General features: G+C 38.8%; 1 protein-coding gene across 1 annotated transcript in view; it reads left to right on the top strand.

Annotated features, from left to right (window-relative positions):
* The window catches only part of NAPB (NSF attachment protein beta), an 87886-nt gene that overhangs the window by 56163 nt on the left and 11496 nt on the right, over positions 1-20227 (top strand). The window contains exons 7-9 of the mRNA XM_053712185.1: positions 5812-5896; positions 17798-17902; positions 18133-18201. Of these exons, the coding sequence (XP_053568160.1) occupies positions 5812-5896; positions 17798-17902; positions 18133-18201 (259 nt within the window). The remainder of the gene's footprint in view (positions 1-5811; positions 5897-17797; positions 17903-18132; positions 18202-20227) is intronic.

Genomic DNA, 20227 nt, shown 5'->3' on the forward strand with positions numbered 1-20227 from the left:
GATGAAATTTCAAATGACTGACAACATACTGAATTATCCTCATCTGATGAGGATCTATCTGATTCAGAGGATCCTACCTCAGATATTGACACTGACAAATCTACTTATCTCTTTAAGATGAAGTATATTTGTTCCTTGTTAAAAGAGGTGTTGATTACTTTGGATATTGAGGAAACTAGTCCTATTGTTACTAAAACTAGTAAACGTTTAAATTCTGTTTATAAACCTCCTGTGGTTATTCCAGAGGTTTGTCCAGTTCCTGATGCTATTTCTGATATGATTTCAAAGGAATGGAATATGCCTGGTACTTCTTTTATTCCTTCTTCTAGGTTTAAAAAGCTGTATCCTTTGCCAGCAGTTAGATTTGAGTTTTGGGGCTATTTCTACTCTTGCCAAACGTACTACTATTCCTATGGAAGATAGTACTTCTTTTAAAGACCCTTTAGATAGGAAACTTGAATCTTATCTATTTTCTGGCTACATTCTAAGGCCTGCTATATCCATGGCTGATGTTGCAGCTGCATCAACATTTTGGTTGGAAAGCTTAGCGCAACAGGAAACAGATCTTGATTTGTCTAGCATTGTTCGCTTGCTTCAACATGCTAAACATTTTATCTGTGATGCTATTTTTGATATAATCAAAATTGATGTTAAATCTATCTATGTCTTTAGCTATTTTAGCTAGAAGAGCTTTGTGGCTCAAATATTGGAATGCTGACATGATATCTAAGTCTAGATTACTATCTCTTTCTTTCCAAGGTAACAATTTATTTGGTTCTCAGTTGGATTCAATTATTTTAACTGTCACAATTTCTGAAGTGTGTTTCAGATCTAGAGCCTTAAGGGGTAATCTTACCAGTTCCGTTTCAGGAACAGGGTCTTGGGTTTTATTCAAATCTATTAATTGTCCTAAAGAAAGAAAATTCATTCAGGCCAGTGCCAACTTTCAAAATGGTGACTATAAGGACTATTCTGCCTTTTGTTCAGCAAGGTCATTATATGTCCACGATAGACTTACAGTATGCATATCTTCATATTCCGATTCATCCAGACCAATATCGGTTTCTGAGATTCTCTTTTCTAGACAAGCATTACCAATTTGTCGCTCTTCCATTTGGCCTAGCGACAGCTCTAAGAATTTTTCGGGCCTTACTCTCTATAATCAGAGAACAGGGTATTGCAGTGTTTCCTTATTTGGATGATATCTTGGTACTAGGTCAGTCTTTACATTCTGCTGAATCTCACACGATTCAACTAGTGTTGTTTCTTCAAAGACATGGTTGGAGGATCAATTTACCAAAACGTTCCTTGATTCCTCAGACAAGGGTCACCTTTTTAGGTTTCCAGATAGATTCAGTTTCCATGACTCTATCTCTAACAGACAAGAGACAAATAAAATTGGTTTCAGATTGTCGAAACCTTCAGTCTCAATCATTCCCTTCAGTGGCTATGTGCATGGAAGTTCTAGGTCTCATGATTGCAGCATCGGACGCGATCCCCTTTACTTGTTTTCATTTGAGACCTCTTCAGTTTTTTATGCTGAATCAGTGGTGCAGGGATTATACAAGGATATCACAATTAATATCCTTAAATCCCAATGTTCGACTCTCTCTTGGTGGTTAGATCACGATCGTATAGTTCATGGGGTTTGGAAATCTCAAGAGGCGAGGTTACCAATCAATATTTTAGAACTCTGTGCTATTTTCAGGGCTTTTCAGGTTTGGCCTCTGTTGAAGAGAGAACCATTCATTTGTTTTCAGACAGACAATATCACAACTGTGACATATGTAAATCATCAGGATGGGACTCACAGTCCCCTAGCTATGAAAGAAGTATCTTGGATACTTTCTTGGGCGGAATCCAGCTCTTGTCTAATTTCTGCGGTACATATCCCAGGTGTAGACAATTAGGAAGCGGATTATCTCAGCCGTCAGACTTTACATCTGGGGGAGTGGTCTCTCCATCCAGATGTGTTTTTTTTCAGATTGTTCAGATGTGGTGTCTTCTAGAAATAGATCTGATGGCTTCCCATCTAAACAAGAAACTTCCCAGGTACTTATCCAGGTCCAGGGATCCTCAGGCGGAGTCGGTGGATGCGTTAGCAGTTCCTTGGTTTTTACCAACCTGCTTATAGCTTCCCGCCTCTAGTTCTTCTTCCAAGAGTGATCTCCAAGATCATCATGGAACAATTATTTGTGTTTCTGGTAGCACCAGCATGGCCTCACAGGTTCTGGTATGCGGATCTTGTCCGGATATCCAGTTACCATCTTTGGCCACTTCCTTTAAGACCAGACCTTCTGTCTCAAGGACCGTTTTCCATCAGGATTTAAAATCGTTAAATTTGAAGGTATGGAAATTGAACGCTTAGTGTTAAGTTATAGAGGTTTCTCTGACTCAGTGATTGATACTATGTTACAGGCTCGTAAATCTGTTTCTAGGAAGATTTATTATCGAGTTTGGAAGACTTATATTTCATGGTGTTCTTCTCCTAAATTCTCCTGGCATTCTTTTAGAATTCCTAGAATTTTAAAGTTTCTTCAGTATGGTTTTGGATAAAGGTTTGTCTGCAAGTTCCTTGAAGGGACATATCTCTGCTCTTTCTGTTTTATTTCACAGAAAGATTGCTAAGCTTCCTGATATTCACTGTTTTGTGCAGGCTTTGGTCCGTATCAAGCCTATCATTGAATCAATCTCTCCTCCTTGGAGTCTTAATTTGGTTTTGAAGACTTTACAGGCTCCTCCTTTTGAGCCTATGCATTCTTTGGATATTAAACTACTTTCTTGTAAAGTGTTGTTCCTTTTGGCTATCTCTTCTGCTAGAAGAGTTTCTGAATTATCTGCTCTTTCTTGTGAGTCTCCTTTTCAGATTTTCCATCATGATAAGGAAGTTTTGCGGACTTCATTTAAATTTTTTACCTAAAGTCCTAATCCTAATTGTTCTTTGGAGAGATCCTTACATTCCCTGGATGTTCAAAACAGAATGAGAAGCAGTCTGCCAGGAACGAACAGCAGCATCAATAGCTTGTTGTATGGCCCGGTTGCCACCTGGTAGTAGCTTCTTTCTGCCCAATTGTGCTTTTCACAAAGGAAAACTTTCCTGTAGTATATCAGTCTGATCCCGCCGACATGGTCAGTTCAGCCCTGAAATACCAAGCAATTCTCCTCTGAACAAGGAACATGACAACCCCAGACGATCGTTTCGGCCTCCTTTGGGCCTCGTCAGTGAGGTGCAGCCATATCCCTCTAAGCACATTGGGCAAGGAGTCCACGTCTGGTTTCCCCCATCACCCTTAGGGAGACTATCCCCAGGGTCATATTTACATATGCAAAACAGAATGAGAAGCAGTCTGCCAGGAACGAACAGCAGCATCAATAGCTTGTTCTATGGCCCGGTTGCCACCTTGTAGTAGCTTCTTTCTGCCCAATTGTGCTTTTCACAAAGGAAAACTTTCCTGTAGTATATCAGTCTGATCCCGCCGACATGGTCAGTCCAGCCTCGAAATACCAGGCAATTCTCCTCTGAACAAGGAACATGACAACCCCAGACGATCGTTTTGGCCTCCTTTGGGCCTCGTCAGTGAGGTGCAGCCATATCCCTCTAAGCACATTGGGCAAGGAGTCCAAGTCTAGTATTTCGGTGCTGGACTGTCATTGCGCAGGATCAGACTGATATGCTACAGGATATTTTTTCTCTGTGAAAGGGCATAGTGTGCAAAAAGAGACTGCACCCTGAGTGGCACTGGCCTTGTGGACAAGCACAGAAGTTTTTCTAGCTATTGTTCTGTCTCAGTGAGTGCGTCTCTCTATTTTCTTGATTTTATGTAAATTACTCTTAGGTCTCCCTAAGAGTAAAAGGGGGAAACCAGACGTTGGACTCCTTGCACACATGCCCTAGATATATGCAACTGCACCTCACTGACGAGACCCAAGAGAGGCCGAAACGTACATCTGAGGTTTGTTGTTTGTCTTGTTCAGAGAAGAATTGCCTGGTATTTCGGTGCTGGACTGTCATTGGGCAGGATCAGACTGATACGCTACAGGATATTTTTTCTCTGTGAAAGGGCATAGTGTGCAAAAAGAGACTGTGACTTTGGGAAACTTTGCCCCTCCTGGTAGGATTTTATATCCCATACGTCACTAGCTCATGGACTCTTGCCAATATGAAAGAAATAAATTTATCAGGTAAGTTCTTACATAAATTATGTTTTTAGCGGAGTGAAAAAAAAGAAATACTGCGCCACTTGTAATCTAGCCTAAAATGTTTATTAATGCAAAATAAAACTACTTTGCAATATATTTGTGTTTTTTATTTTGTCCCTTTAAATGTAATTTAGCTCTTAAACATTGAGAAATTTCTAATACTCAGAACTTCATCTCTGTTTGATATCTGTCCCTGACTTTCTTTAACTGATAACAACTGCAAATAAATACATTTTAAAGTAACTATATAACAGTGGCTAGCGTGGTAGTCTGCAGACTAAAGCCCAGATCAGCTAGTTCAAATAAGGCAAATAGTGTGTGGAGTTTGGCTATTGAAAAATAATTGCAGAGAAAAGGATGTTCATTTGTTTTAAAAACATTGAGCTTGGCTGATATGTTATTCTAAAACAACAAAACAGAAATATCTTATAATTTAACTGTCCCTTTAAGTTAAATAATCTGTAGTATTCATACAATAACCTGAAGGATGTAATACTCAGTGTCATCTCCCGAAAATAGTTATAAGGGGAGCACTTCCTGAGGCACACTATTTTTGTGGGTGGAGCCAAGATAGAGGTTGGGCCAGCCACACAATGGGGTGCCATGGCTGAGCATTCCATTGGTGGGGCCTGGTGGAGCTGGAGGAGCCTGGGCAGAATGGGGTGAGAAAATTAGGGCTAATAGTATTTGGGGGGGCAGCCATTATACTGGAGGGGGCTAGTGTCCCACTGGTGATACCACTAATAATACTATCTGTAAATCATGTTATCAATCACATTCCAAGATAATAGCCCCACACAATTCCAGTAAATATTTGCAATAACTTTAAGGTGATAGTAAACTTTCCCCTTTGTCTAAACAGACCTGGAATGTTAGTGATAATTTAAATGGAGTATAATTCATCAGTTGTAATGACGTTGCGCTATAACTTACTTTTTAATGTAGTGCTGAAATTCAAATTCCCCACAGTTCAGCCACCCACTTCAAAAGTTTTTGTGAGCTACAGGTTTGAAATATTCTCCAATTAGCGCTCTAGCCCTATGACATTTTTCTTGTAGTAGAGAGCGGATTGGAGAATATTTAAAATGTTCAGCTCACAAAAAGTGGGTGGTCGGAGCACGGGGAATTGGAATTTCAGCACTACATTAAAAAGTGAGTTATATCGCATCTTGATTACAACTAATTAATTAAACTCCATCTAAAATATCATTAACTTTCCGGATCTCTTTAGACAAATTGGAAAGTTTACAATCACTTATCACCTATCAATTGTGCACTTGGTTCTTTTACAATCTCAAAAATCTTTTTTGCTTGGTTTTCAAATGCAAGCCAGGGGCTTCACAACACAGTCACTTCACCAATACTTTCCATTACAAGATAATTTGACAGAAATCTTCCAGCTCATCAGAAAATACTTGAAGATTTTTAGCAGAATTTTTGGACTTTTCTAAATAGCATTAATCAATTGTCATTTTTTTTTGTTAATATAAATATTGATCTTTATCTCTCAACATAAGCATTTACATAACCTTAGTACACGTAATAAAAACATTAGTTTTTCATTTGAGTGATACAGTTTTCATGTCTATAAATAATGCCTTTATATTTCAGTTCTGCTAATAAATGTCTGTTAAAAGTGGCTTCATATGCGGCACAGCTGGAGCAGTACCAGAAAGCAATTGAAATATATGAACAGGTTAGTGATTCAGTCAGAGCACCAGTTGCTTCAAAATTTAAGTGTTTACTTTTTTTTCTTTTATGCAGCAGTTTAACAAATATTTATCATGTTGTTAGATATAACCTAGGTTACAATATTATTTAATTATACCTCAGTAGTAACCTCCAAACTTATTATATATTTACGTAACTATATTTTTATTAAAAATTAATATTCCTTAGGTCTGATCAGTTAAGCTTTATATATACACACTGACTATATTTATGTAGAAAATAGGGTATGAATCAATTATATATGTCTATGCTGTTACAATTTTCTATACAAAGCAAACCATAAAATATATTTCTATTAGTTAACCTTAACTCCAAATAAATTAAACATCAGATATTACCATAAACTTACAAAACGATTTATAATAAGCCAGCAACCCTTGCTCCTATACCACAATATGGACTATTAACTTGACAATGCTTAGTTAACAATATAACCAAATCCTAATAAATCTATGGAATTTCAAGGGAAATATAATTAATCTATTTTCAACCCCATATAATCTAATATACTTCACTTAAACCCAGAGATTGTTACACAATACTACCAATTCAACATATGCCAATTAACCTAAACCCTTCTTATTTAGCCACAATAAAACAAATTCTAAAATATATCACAATTTCTGCAATTAACTTATGACATAAAATATATAAATCCTTTCTTAACAATACTATTTAACACTAGTACACTTACTACCCTAATCTAATCAATATTAAATATAAGAATAAGATACCTTTTAACTCACTAGCTGCAGCTATACTATGTTATAAATAATTTATTTGCTAAAATCTATTAAAGATATAAAATAACCATTAATACATTACCACACAACCAATATTTGAGAGTTTCAGCTTTTCCAGATAAATTCTTTTCACTGTCATATAAGAGAGGATGCACAAGTCTGCACGTAAATGTTAGGCCCAATTTTGTCTTACAAAACTCTGTGTATTTCCAAAGCAGCAGTTTGTCAGTAAGCCAAGTTAAGCAGTAAAAGTACCCCTTTTACTTCCCGTGCAAGGGTTTTTTATCTCTCTGATAAAACCCACATCTTTTCTAATCATTGGTGAAATTTGGGTATGCATTATTCGGAGCTTGTCTCTCATTGGTTATTGGGAAATGTCATTCGATTTCCTTAAATTGAATCTCTCTGGCTGTAATTCCCATATCAAACACCGGAGGGCAACAGACAACGGAATGCTGCTTTGTTGGCAAAATCTTAAAGTGATATTCCAGCCAAAATTGGAAACCACATGGGTGCATTTCGGTATTGAACAGAAGCAATTTTATAATATACATGCATTAGCAAAAATGCTTCTAATAAAAGCTATAGCTGTTTCAAAAGTGTATTTAAGTATGCACTATGCACCAGCATTTTAAACACAACACTTGTTCAGAGAGCCTAAGGTGCTTGTACCATCTGGTAATGACTCAATTTGTTAATTGCTGACATGATACAAGTACCACTGATAATCTGAGCTGCTGCATTTTTTAAAATGTGGGTGCAGTGAAAATATCTAGCTATGCTTCACGTGCACGTGCAGAGAAAAATGTTAACACTTAAACAGTTATAACTCTTAATAGAAGCATTTTTGCCAATACATGTATATTGCAAATATGTTTCTATTTAAAGATGCAATAAATCTATGTGCATTTATATTTTGACTGGAATGTCCCTTTAACTGTTTAAAGATATCTATATTTTTATAGAAATGTACATTTAATACCTCTATAATTTCCTATCTTTAATAAACTATTTGTTCAGTATATTGATTTAGTATATATTCATATACATTTCCTGTGCATAATAGTTAATCTATAGTATACAGTATGTATATATATATATTATATAGCATACATCTCCTTAGTGCATGTCTCACTATAGTTTCCTACTTATAATATTTTAAAATATGTGTTTAAAAGTCACATTTCTATTAGGGTATTTAAAAGGCTTTTTATAATTTAATACTTTCAGTATGATATTAATAAATATATCAGTTCATTTAATATACTGGCATATATTGCATTTCCTAGTCACCATCTTATATCATATATGTAATTGGAAGTGAACTCTGTAGTAACTAATTGTACAGATATATTTATTTGATTCACATTTCCTTTTCACCACTTTATGTCTTAATAATGTTTAAAAATATGGACTCAAATATATGATTATATTACTAGGATAACCCATCTAGTATTTATTTCAAAGCCTCACTTTCATACCAGATTCTAAAAAACAAAGAAACAGATGTTTGCAAAACATTTTAAATTCACCACTGCAGCCATTTATTTAATATAGCAGACATTTATTCAATGTGGTATATAACATGTGATGTATCTCTTAGACCATTATAGATATTATTCAGACAGTCTGCAGTACATATTAATTTGTCTAAAAACTATATAGACAATGTGTCTAAACTTTAAATCTTCAAACTCTTATGCTTTCAAATTACACTGGTTGTTTTCTCCTACTATTTTCCATAGAGACGTAACGTCTGGAATTTTGTGTATTGAGAACTCAGTAAGGGACAATTTAACCCCTAGATGTGAATTATTTAAATTGTTGGTCATACTGAAGTCTTGCTAGCTTCACAGGACTAATAACTGTAGACTGTCTCTCTCTGAACAGCAGGAGATCTGAGTAAACATACTTTCTCCTGTTAAGTGTAGTCAGTCCACGGGTCATCATTACTTCTGGGATATTAACTCCTCCCCAACAGGAAGTGCAAGAGGATCACCCAAGCAGAGCTGCTATATAGCTCCTCCCCTCTACGTCACACCCAGTCATTCTCTTGCACCCAACTAATAGATAGGATGTGTGAGAGGACTGTGGTGATTATACTTAGTTTTTATATCTTCAATCAAAAGTTTGTTACTTTAAAACAGCACCGGAGTGTGTTGTTCCTTCTCAGGTAGAATTTGAAGAAGAATCTACCTGAGTTTTTGGATGATTTTAGCCGGCGTAGCTAAGATTCATTTTGCTGTTCTCGGCCATTCTGATGAGTGAGGTAAACTTCAGATCAGGGGACAGCGGGCAGGTTCACCTGCAAAGAGGTATGTTGCAGTATATTATTTTCTGAGGAATGGAATTGACTGAGAAAATACTGCCAATACCGATATAATGTAAGTTCAGCCTTAAATGCAGTAGTAGCAACTGGTATCAGGCTGTTTATGTATATATGTGTACACTTCAGTATTCTGGGGAATGGCACTTCTCTGGGTAATACTATATGCATATAATTTAAAGCCTAACTTGCAGTGGGAACGTCTAGCAACAGGCTGTTTAATGACATTTCATGTTATTTGATTTTAAACGTTTTTGCTGGCATGCTAAATTGTTTAATTATCTGAGGTACTGGGTGAAAAACTGTTTTTGGGCACTGTTTTCCACTTGGCTGTCGTTTATTTTAATTTAAGACAGTTTACTGAACTTCCCTCACTGCTGTGGGTGAGGGGGAGGGGCCTATTTTGGCGCTTTTGCTACGCATCAAAAATTCAGTCAAAAGTCTGTTTCTCTTCCTGCATGATCCGGATCGTCTCTACAGAGCTCAAGGGTCTTCAAAAATTATTTTGAGGGAGGTAATCACTCACAGCAGACCTGTGAGATTGTGCTTTGACTGTGATAAAAAACGTTTATATTTTGTACATTTTTTTCTGCTATTAAGGGTTAGTTATCCATTACTAATGGGGGCAATCCTTTGCTAAATGTATGCCTTTACTGGGAAAAATCTGTTTTTTTATAATTTTTCCGGTTCCTTATTATTAAACTGTCATAATTTTTTTCTGTGCTTCTTAAAGGCACAGTGCGTTTTCCATAATACTTGTAATTTGAGTGAAAAGTATTTCCAAGCTTGCTTGTTTAATTGCTAGTTTGTTAAACATGTCTGACTCAGAGGAATATCTCTGTGCTATATGTGCAAAAGCCAAGGTGGAGCCCAATAGAAATTTATGTACTAATTGCATTGATGCTACTTTGAATAAGAGTCATTCTGTACAAATTGAACATCATTCACCAAACAACGAGGGGGAAGTTATGCCGACTAACTTGCCTCACGTGTCAGTACCTGCATCTCCCGCTCGGGAGGTGCGTGATATTGTAACGCCGAGTACTTCAGGGCGGCCATTACAAATCACACTACAGGACATGGCTAATGTTATGACTGAAGTTTTGTCTAAATTACCAGAACTTAGAGGTAAGCGAGATCACTCTGGGGTGAGAACAGAGTGCGCTGATAATATTAGGGCCATGTCAGATACTGCGTCACAATTTGCAGAACATGAGGACGGGGAGCTTCATTCTGCGGGTGACGGATCTGATCCAAATAAACTGGATTCAGACATTTCAAATTTAAGTTTAAGCTGGAAAACCTCCGTGTATTACTAGGGGAGGTGTTAGCGGCTCTGAATGATTGTAACACAGTTGCAATACCAGAAAAAATGTGTAGGTTGGATAAATATTTTGCGGTACCGTCGAGTACTGACGTTTTTCCAATACCTAAAAGACTTACTGAAATTGTTACTAAGGAGTGGGATAGACCCGGTGTGCCTTTCACACCCCCTCCTATATTCAGAAAGATGTTTCCAATAGACGCCACCACACGGGACTTATGGCAAACGGTCCCTAAGGTGGAGGGAGCAGTTTCCACTTTAGCTAAGCGTACCACTATCCCGGTGGAGGATAGCTGCGCTTTTTCAGATCCAATGGATAAAAAGTTAGAGGGTTACCTTAAGAAAATGTTTGTTCAACAAGGTTTTATATTACAACCCCTTGCATGCATTGCGCCTGTCACGGCTGCAGCAGCATTTTGGTTTGAGTCTCTGGAAGAGACCCTTGAATCAGCTCCATTGGATGAGATTACACACAAGCTTAAATCCCTTAAGCTAGCTAATTCATTTATTTCTGATGCCGTAGTACATTTAACTAAATTTACGGCTAAGAATTCCGGATTCGCCATTCAGGCACGCAGAGCGCTGTGGCTAAAATCCTGGTCAGCTGATGTTACTTCTAAATCTAAATTACTTAACATACCTTTCAAAGGGCAGACCTTGTTCGGGCCCGGTTTGAAGGAAATTATCGCTGACATTACAGGAGGTAAAGGCCATGCCCTGCCTCAAGACAGAGCCAAACCTAGGGCTAGACAGTCTAATTTTCGTGCCTTTCGTAACTTCAAGACAGGAGCAGCATCAACTTCCTCTGCACCAAAACAGGAAGGAGCTGTTGCTCGCTACAGACAAGGCTGGAAACCTAACCAGTCCTGGAACAAGGGCAAGCAGGCCAGGAAACCTGCTGCTGCCCCTAAGACAGCATGAAGTGAGGACCCCCGATCCGGGAACGGATCTAGTGGGGGGCAGACTCTCTCTCTTCGCCCAGGCTTGGGCAAGAGATGTCCAGGATCCCTGGGCGTCAGAGATCATATCTCAGGGATATCTTCTGGACTTCAAAGCCTCTCCCCCAAAAGGGAGATTTCATCTTTCAAGGTTGTCAACAAACCAGATAAAGAAAGAGGCGTTTCTACGCTGTGTACAAGATCTTTTACTAATGGGAGTGATCCATCCGGTTCCGCGGTCGGAACACGGACAAGGGTTTTACTCAAATCTGTTTGTGGTTCCCAAAAAAGAAGGAACCTTCAGACCAATCTTGGATTTAAAGATCCTAAATAAATTCCTAAGAGTTCCATCGTTCAAAATGGAAACTATTCGGACAATCTTACCCATGATCCAAAAGGGTCAGTACATGACCACAGTGGATTTAAAGGATGCCTACCTTCATATACCGATTCACAAAGATCATTACCGGTATCTAAGGTTTGCCTTCCTAGACAGGCATTACCAGTTTGTAGCTCTTCCATTCGGGTTGGCTACGGCTCCAAGAATCTTCACAAAGGTTCTGGGCTCTCTTCTGGCGGTGCTAAGACCGCGAGGAATTTCGGTGGCTCCGTATCTAGACGACATTCTGATACAAGCGTCAAGCTTTCAAACTGCCAGGTCTCATACAGAGTTAGTACTGGCATTTCTAAGGTCGCATGGGTGGAAGGTGAACGAAGAGAAGAGTTCTCTCTTACCACTCACAAGGGTTCCCTTCTTGGGGACTCTTATAGATTCTGTAGAAATGAAGATTTACCTGACAGAATACAGGTTAACAAAGCTTCAAAATGCTTGCCGTGTCCTTCATTCCATTCAACACCCGTCAGTGGCTCAATGCATGGAGGTAATCGGCTTAATGGTAGCGGCAATGGACATAGTACCCTTTGCACGCCTACATCTCAGACCGCTGCAATTGTGCATGCTAAGTCAGTGGAATGGGGATTACTCAGATTTGTCCCCTACTCTGAATCTGGATCAAGAGACCAGAAATTCTCTTCTATGGTGGCTTTCTCGGCCACATCTGTCCAGGGGGATGCCATTCAGCAGACCAGATTGGACAATTGTAACAACAGACGCCAGCCTACTAGGTTGGGGCGCTGTCTGGAATTCCCTGAAGGCTCAGGGATCATGGACTCAGGAGGAGAGTCTCCTTCCAATAAACATTCTGGAATTGAGAGCAGTTCTCAATGCCCTTCTGGCTTGGCCTCAGTTAACAACTCGGGGGTTCATCAGGTTTCAGTCGGACGACATCACGACTGTAGCTTACATCAACCATCAAGGAGGGACAAGAAGCTCCCTAGCGATGATGGAAGTATCAAAGATAATTCGCTGGGCAGAGTCTCACTCTTGCCACCTGTCAGCGATCCACATTCCTGGAGTGGAGAACTGGGAGGCGGATTTCCTAAGTCGTCAGACTTTTCATCCGGGGGAGTGGGAACTTCATCCGGAGATCTTTGCCCAAATACTTCGACTTTGGGGCAAACCAGAAATAGATCTGATGGCGTCTCGCCAGAACGCCAAGCTTCCTTGTTACGGGTCCAGGTCCAGGGACCCGGGAGCAGTCCTGGTAGATGCTTTGACAGCACCTTGGACCTTCGGGATGGCCTATGTGTTTCCACCCTTCCCGATGCTTCCTCGATTGATTGCCAGGATCAAACAGGAGAGAGCATCGGTGATTCTGATAGCGCCTGCGTGGCCACGCAGGACCTGGTATGCAGATCTAGTGGACATGTCATCCTGTCCACCTTGGTCTCTGCCTCTGAGACAGGACCTTCTAATTCAGGGTCCTTTCAAACATCAAAATCTAATTTCTCTGAAGCTGACTGCTTGGAAATTGAACGCTTGATTTTATCAAAGCGTGGTTTTTCGGAGTCAGTTATTGATACCTTAATACAGGCTAGGAAGCCTGTTACCAGAAAGATTTACCATAAAATATGGCGTAAATACTTACATTGGTGCGAATCCAAGAGTTACTCATGGAGTAAGGTTAGGATTCCTAGGATATTGTCTTTTCTACAAGAAGGTTTAGAAAAGGGTTTATCTGCTAGTTCCTTAAAGGGACAGATCTCAGCTCTGTCCATTCTTTTACACAAGCGTCTGTCAGAAGTTCCAGACGTTCAGGCTTTTTGCCAGGCTTTGGCCAGGATGAAGCCTGTGTTTAAGACTGTTGCTCCACCATGGAGCTTAAATTTAGTTCTTAACGTTTTACAGGGTGTTCCGTTTGAACCCCTTCATTCCATTGATATCAAGCTGTTATCTTGGAAAGTTCTGTTTTTAATGGCTATTTCCTCGGCTCGTAGAGTCTCTGAGTTATCAGCCTTACATTGTGATTCTCCGTATCTGATTTTTCATTCAGATAAGGTAGTTCTGCGTACTAAACCTGGGTTCTTACCTAAGGTTGTCACTAACAAGAATATCAATCAAGAGATTGTTGTGCCATCATTGTGTCCTAATCCTTCTTCAAAGAAGGAACGACTTCTGCACAATCTAGATGTAGTCCGTGCCCTGAAATTTTATTTACAGGCAACTAAAGATTTTCGCCAAACTTCTTCCCTGTTTGTCGTTTATTCTGGACAGAGGAGAGGTCAAAAAGCTTCTGCTACCTCTCTCTCTTTTTGGCTTCGTAGCATAATACGTTTAGCCTATGAGACTGCTGGACAGCAGCCTCCTGAAAGAATTACAGCTCATTCCACTAGAGCTGTGGCTTCCACTTGGGCCTTTAAGAACGAGGCCTCTGTTGAACAGATTTGCAAGGCTGCAACTTGGTCTTCTCTTCATACTTTTTCCAAATTTTACAAATTTGACACTTTTGCTTCTTCGGAGGCTGTTTTTGGGAGAAAGGTTCTTCAGGCAGTGGTCCCTTCCGTATAAAGATCCTGCCTGTCCCTCCCGTCATCCGTGTACTTTAGCTTTGGTATTGGTATCCCAGAAGTAATGATGACCCGTGGACTGACTACACTTAACAGGAGAAAACATAATTTATGCTTACCTGATAAATTCCTTTCTCCTGTAGTGTAGTCAGTCCACGGCCCGCCCTGTTTTTATGGCAGGTCTAAATTTTTTATACTCCAGTCACCACTGCACCCTATGGTTTCTCCTTTCTCGTTTGGTTCTCGGTCGAATGACTGGGTGTGACGTAGAGGGGAGGAGCTATATAGCAGCTCTGCTTGGGTGATCCTCTTGCACTTCCTGTTGGGGAGGAGTTAATATCCCAGAAGTAATGATGACCCGTGGACTGACTACACTACAGGAGAAAGGAATTTATCAGGTAAGCATAAATTATGTTTTCTGTGCAGTGAAACTTACAGTATGGAGATTTAATAAATGCTTTCATATAAATAGATGAATTAATCAACATGATATCTCCTCTGAAATAGCATTTGAGATGATTCATAAAAATTGATATAAAGAATGGCTTTTATTAGCATTTTTGCTAATACGTGTATATTACTAAAATGCTCCTCTTCAAAACTGAAATGCATCCATGTAGATTCCAATTTTTGTTGGAATGTCCCTTTAAAATTACATGTTCTGTCTGAATAATGATAGTTTCATATTTACTTTCATCCTCTTTTATGTTTCATCCTGTGTGAATAGTATCATATAACGATGCTGTGATGAAAACGATGCTCTTTAACCCCTTAACGACCGATGACGTGCAGGGTACGTCCTCAAAAAAAAGGCAGTTAACGCCTGAGGACGTACCCTGCACGTCCTCGGTGTGGAAAACAGCTGGAAGCGACCCTGCTCGCATCCAGCTGCTTTCCAGTTATTGCAGTGATGCCTCGATATGGAGGCATCCTGCAATAATCTTTTTAAGCCATCCGGTGCAGAGAGAGCCACTCTGTGGCCCTCTCTGCACCGGAGATCGGTGGCTTACTGCGTTGGTGGGTGGGAGCCGGACCGGGAGGCGGGTGGCGGCCATCAATGGCCCTCGTGATGTGGAGGGGGGCGGGATCGTGTGAGGGGATGCCAGGGGGCGCGCACTGACGCGCGCGTGCACGGGAGGGTGGGGGCGGGCGCGTGCACAGGGAGGGAGCGGGTGGGAACCGCTACACACAGAAAAAAAGTGTAGGAAAATAAAAAAAAAAACTGTAATTTTTTTTTAAAAAATCAGATAAAAAACACATCAGTTAGGTGGTGGGGGTTGGTCTGTGGGGAGGGGGAAGCTACACTACAGAAAAAACGGGGAAAAAATAAAAAAACCCATATTTTCTTGCAAACTGGGTACTGGCAGACAGCTGCCAGTACCCAAGATGGCGCCCAATAAGGCAGAGGGGAGGGTTAGAGAGCGGTTTTGGGGGGGATCAGGGAGGTTGGGGGCTAAGGGGGGATCCTACACAGTAGCATATGTAAATATGCTAAAAAAAATTTTTTTTATTATTTTTAAAAACCCTTTTATTTTAGTACTGGCAGACTTTCTGCTAGTACTTAAGATGGCAGGGACATTTGTGGGGTGGGGGAGGGAAGGGAGCTGTTTGGGAGGGATCAGGGGGTGGGATGTGTCAGGTGGGAGGCTGATCTCTACACTAAAGCTAAAATTAACCCTGCAAGCTCCCTACAAACTCCCTAATTAACCCCTTCACTGCTAGCCATAATACACGTGTGAGGCCCAGCAGCATTTAGCGGCCTTCTAATTACCAGAAAGCAACGCCAAAGTTATATATGTCTGCTATTTCTGAACAAAGGGTATCCCAGAGAAGCATTTACAACCATCTGTGCCATAATTGCACAAGCTGTTTGTAAATAATTTCAGTGAGAAACCTAAAATTGTGAAAAATTTAACTTTTTTTTTTAAATTTGATCGCATTTGGCGGTAAAATGGTGGCATGAAATATACTAAAATGGGCCTAGATCAATACTTTGGGTTGTCTACTACACTACACTAAAGCTAAATTTAACCATACAAGCTCCCTAAAAGCTCCCTAATTAACCCCTGCACTGCTGGGCATAATACACGTGTGGTGCGCAGCGGCATTTAGCGGCCTTCTAATTACCAAAAAGCAATGCCAAAGCCATATATGGCTGCTATTTCTGAACAAAGGGGATCCCAGAGAAGCATTTACAACCATTTGTGCCATAATTGCACAAGCTGTTTGTAAATAATTTCAGTGAGAAACCTAAAATTGTGAAAAATGTAAAGTTTTTTTTAATTTGATCGCATTTCGCGGTGAAATGGTGGCATAAATATACCAAAATGGGCCTAGATCAATACTTGGGGTCGTCTACTACATTACACTAAAGCTAAAATTAACCCTACAAGCTCCCTAAAAGCTCCCTAAGTAACCCCTTAACTGCTGGGCATAATACACGTGTGGTGCGCAGTGGCATTTAGCGGCCTTCTAATTACCAAAAAACAACGCCAAAGCCATATATGTCTGCTATTTCTGAACAAAGGGGATCCCAGAGAAGAATTTACAACCATTTATGCCATAATTGCACAAGCTGTTTGTAAATAATTTCAGTGAGAAACCGAAAGTTTGTGAACAAATTTGTGAAAAAGTGAACGATTGTTTGAATTTGATCGCTTTTGGCGGTGAAATGGTGGTATGAAATATACCAAAATGGGCCTAGATCAATACTTTGGGATGTCTACTAAAAAAATATATACATGTCAAGGGATATTCAGGGATTCCTGAAAGATATCAGTGTCCCAATGTAACTAGCGCTAATTTTGAGAAAAAAAATGGTTTGGAAATAGCAAAGTGCTACTTGTATTTATTTCCCTATAACTTGCAAAAAAAGCAAAGAACGTGTAAACATTGGGTATTTCTAAACTCAGGACAAGATTTAGAAACTATTTAGCATGGGTGTTTTTTGGTGGTTGTAGATATGTAACAGATTTTGGGGGTCAAAGTTAGAAAAAGTGTATTTTTTTCCATTTTTCCTCATATTTTATATTTTTTTTTATAGTAAATTATAAGATGTGATGAAAATAATGGTATCTTTAGAAAGTCCATTTAATGGCGAGAAAAACGGTATATAATATGTGTGGGTACAGTAAACGAGTAAGAGGAAAATTACAGCTAAACACAAACACTGCAAAAATGTAAATATAGCCTTGGTCCCAAATGGACAGAAAATGGAAAAGTGCTGTGGTCATTAAGGGGTTAAACTAACTAGTGCAAGATGCAATCCCTGTTCATTTGCAATATTGAAATGTTTACAAGGAGACTTGTACTGTAATGCAGTGTTGCTGATTTGCATGCTACATAAATGCTTGTTTCACCTCTTTGTGCCTGATTAAGAGAAATTATACACAAATATCAGTGCTCAGACACAAATTTTCTCATATTTGGACAGAAAACAAATGACCAAGGACTACATTATAAAGTGATGCTGTACTGACATGACAATATTTGACACATTATTTTGAATGTTTTTATTTTCATGATGACATTCTAATTGTTACTCCCTTGCTCTGCTTTTTTAATTGCTATACAGCATTGAAAAAAGATATGAATTGTACACAAATCATAATTCTGATTCTTTGCATAGATTGGAACAAGTACAATGGATAATCCTCTGCTCAAGTACAGTGCGAAAGAATATTTCTTCAAAGCGGCTCTTTGCCATTTAATTGTAGATGAACTTAATGCAAAGGTAAACCATTTGTATAGTCCTTAATATTTTTTTGTTTGAATTATTTTCTGTTTTGTTATGTTCATGTAAATTATGTGTAATGTGTTGATTAATAAATGTATAATTGTATGAGTAGTAGAGATTCTCATCATTAAAAAAAAACCCCAATGTATCAAACCCCTGATGTATATTTCATGGATAATATGAATTTTAAGGGCTTACTATGTCTAATCACAACTATCTATTTTTAGTTTGCTGTAGACAAATATGAAGAAATGTTTCCTGCTTTCTCAGATTCAAGAGAGTGCAAGCTATTAAAGGTTAGTGTTTATATGTATTGATATAATCTTTTTTTTGAACAGGTCATAAATAGTCTGCTGTTTGGTCTATTTGTGGGTCTGAGTATTTGGGGTGGGAAGAATTTGGAGTGCCACAGAGAAACAGTAGTTAATTACAAGCAAATTCACCCAATATAAACAAAAGTGCTTTACAATGAAGGTAAACATTTTTTACCCAATTTTGGATTTTTTGAATACCGTGTAAGTTTACTTCTAAAGTATTGATTTGAACAAAATATGTCATGTTAGTACTCTTGTAAAAGAGCTGAAATCGTCTGTATTCATAAAGCATTTACATTATCTGCTAATTGATTTTAATAATTTCAGTTTTAGATTTGTTCTTAAAGTGATGGTAAACTCTTCCCTTTATAAAACAGAGCCTGAGCAGAGTGGGGTGGGAAAATTAGGGCTAATATCAGTTGGTGGGCAGCTATTATATTGGAGGGGGCTAGTGCCCCACTGGTGATACCACTAATAATACTACAGTATCTGTAAGTCAGGTTATCAATCACATTCCAAGATAAAAGCCCCCACACAAATCTTTAACTATAACTTACTTTTTCTATAACTTACTTTTTAATGTAGATATGGAATTCAAATTCCCTGCGCTCCGCCGCCCACTTCCAAAGTAAATTCTTGTGTGAGCTAACAGTTTGAATTGTTGTTCAATCAGCGCTCTCCCCTTTGGGTGCCCTTTGTTGTAGCTAGAGCTCTGATTGGACAGCAATTCAAACCATTAGCCCACAGAAATATTGACTTTTGAAGTGGGCGGCGTAGCATGGAATATTTGAATTTCATATCTATATTAAAAAGTAAGTTATAGCACATTTTCATTACAACTGCTGAATTAAATTCCATCTAAAATATCATTAACATTCCAGATCTGTTTTTATAAAGAAGAGAGATTACTATCACTTTATGTTATTTTTACTAAATTAATGTTTTGGCCTTTATCATCCTGTATCATATATACTTTGAGGTGCTGTGAACAAGCCTATCAATTATACAAATGCTGTATGTCTAGAGATAATTTCAGCTCTTTTACATATAAATACTTACATGTAAGTACTAACAATGTATATTGTTTGTCCAATTTTGTAAAAAGTATCTCACTATCAGATTTTCATTTAAAGATACCTGTAAGTCAATGAGCAATAAATAACTTGGTACAGAACATGCATGCATTCCCTTCTAGTTTCAATTACATTTCAACTGATTTCTTAGAACTATCTTAGCTCACCCTAGCCAACATTCACCAGAAATAAATTACCTCTCCCAGGTTATAAACAGACCAGAGTTGTCCTCATTACCTGTATAAAAGTCACTCTTCTCAGTTATGTTTTACTAGGCTATCCCCTAGTTTTGATGGCAGTCTGCTTTGTACCTTAGGGGAGTGTTCACACATTCTCTGAAATGCTTCAGCTCTTTCTGGATTGTGGACTGGCACTGATGCTCATAAGCAAAATAATGGGCACATGGTAGTTTGTAGTCCTTTTCATTGAAACCAGGTGGTGTAAGAATACAATGTAAACTAATGTCTTTGGTAGGGCCTTCCTGGTGTTGACTGGCTCCTGGTCAAAGCCCTCTTTTCCTGGTGGTTTGAGGCATGGAACCATCTTGGGTCACCCTACTTGGGTCTCACTATTGAATCAATAGTGATCTAAGCCCTTACAATTGGGGGGTACTTGTGTCAAGATCAGTGTATTCAAGGTCTGTGGGACAACATAGCTTCTGAACTTTCTATCAGTGCCTTAGAGATTAGAAACATAGCATTCACACACAAACACTTCCAGAACATCTTGTAAGGAAGGTATATAAAGGTTTTTTAGTGCACCCTTTGCTGTTAATAGATGTCTCAGGTAGCGCTATTAGTAAGTGGTTAGTTAAAGGAACAGTCTACTCCAGAATTTTTATTGTTTAAAAAGAAATATAATCCCTTTTATTACCCATTCCCCGTACCCATTCTCCAGATTTGCATAACCAACACGGTTATATTAATATACTTTTT

The sequence above is a fragment of the Bombina bombina genome, chromosome 4, assembly GCF_027579735.1.
Source record: "Bombina bombina isolate aBomBom1 chromosome 4, aBomBom1.pri, whole genome shotgun sequence".
In the NCBI taxonomy this organism is placed as follows: Eukaryota; Metazoa; Chordata; class Amphibia; order Anura; family Bombinatoridae; genus Bombina; species Bombina bombina.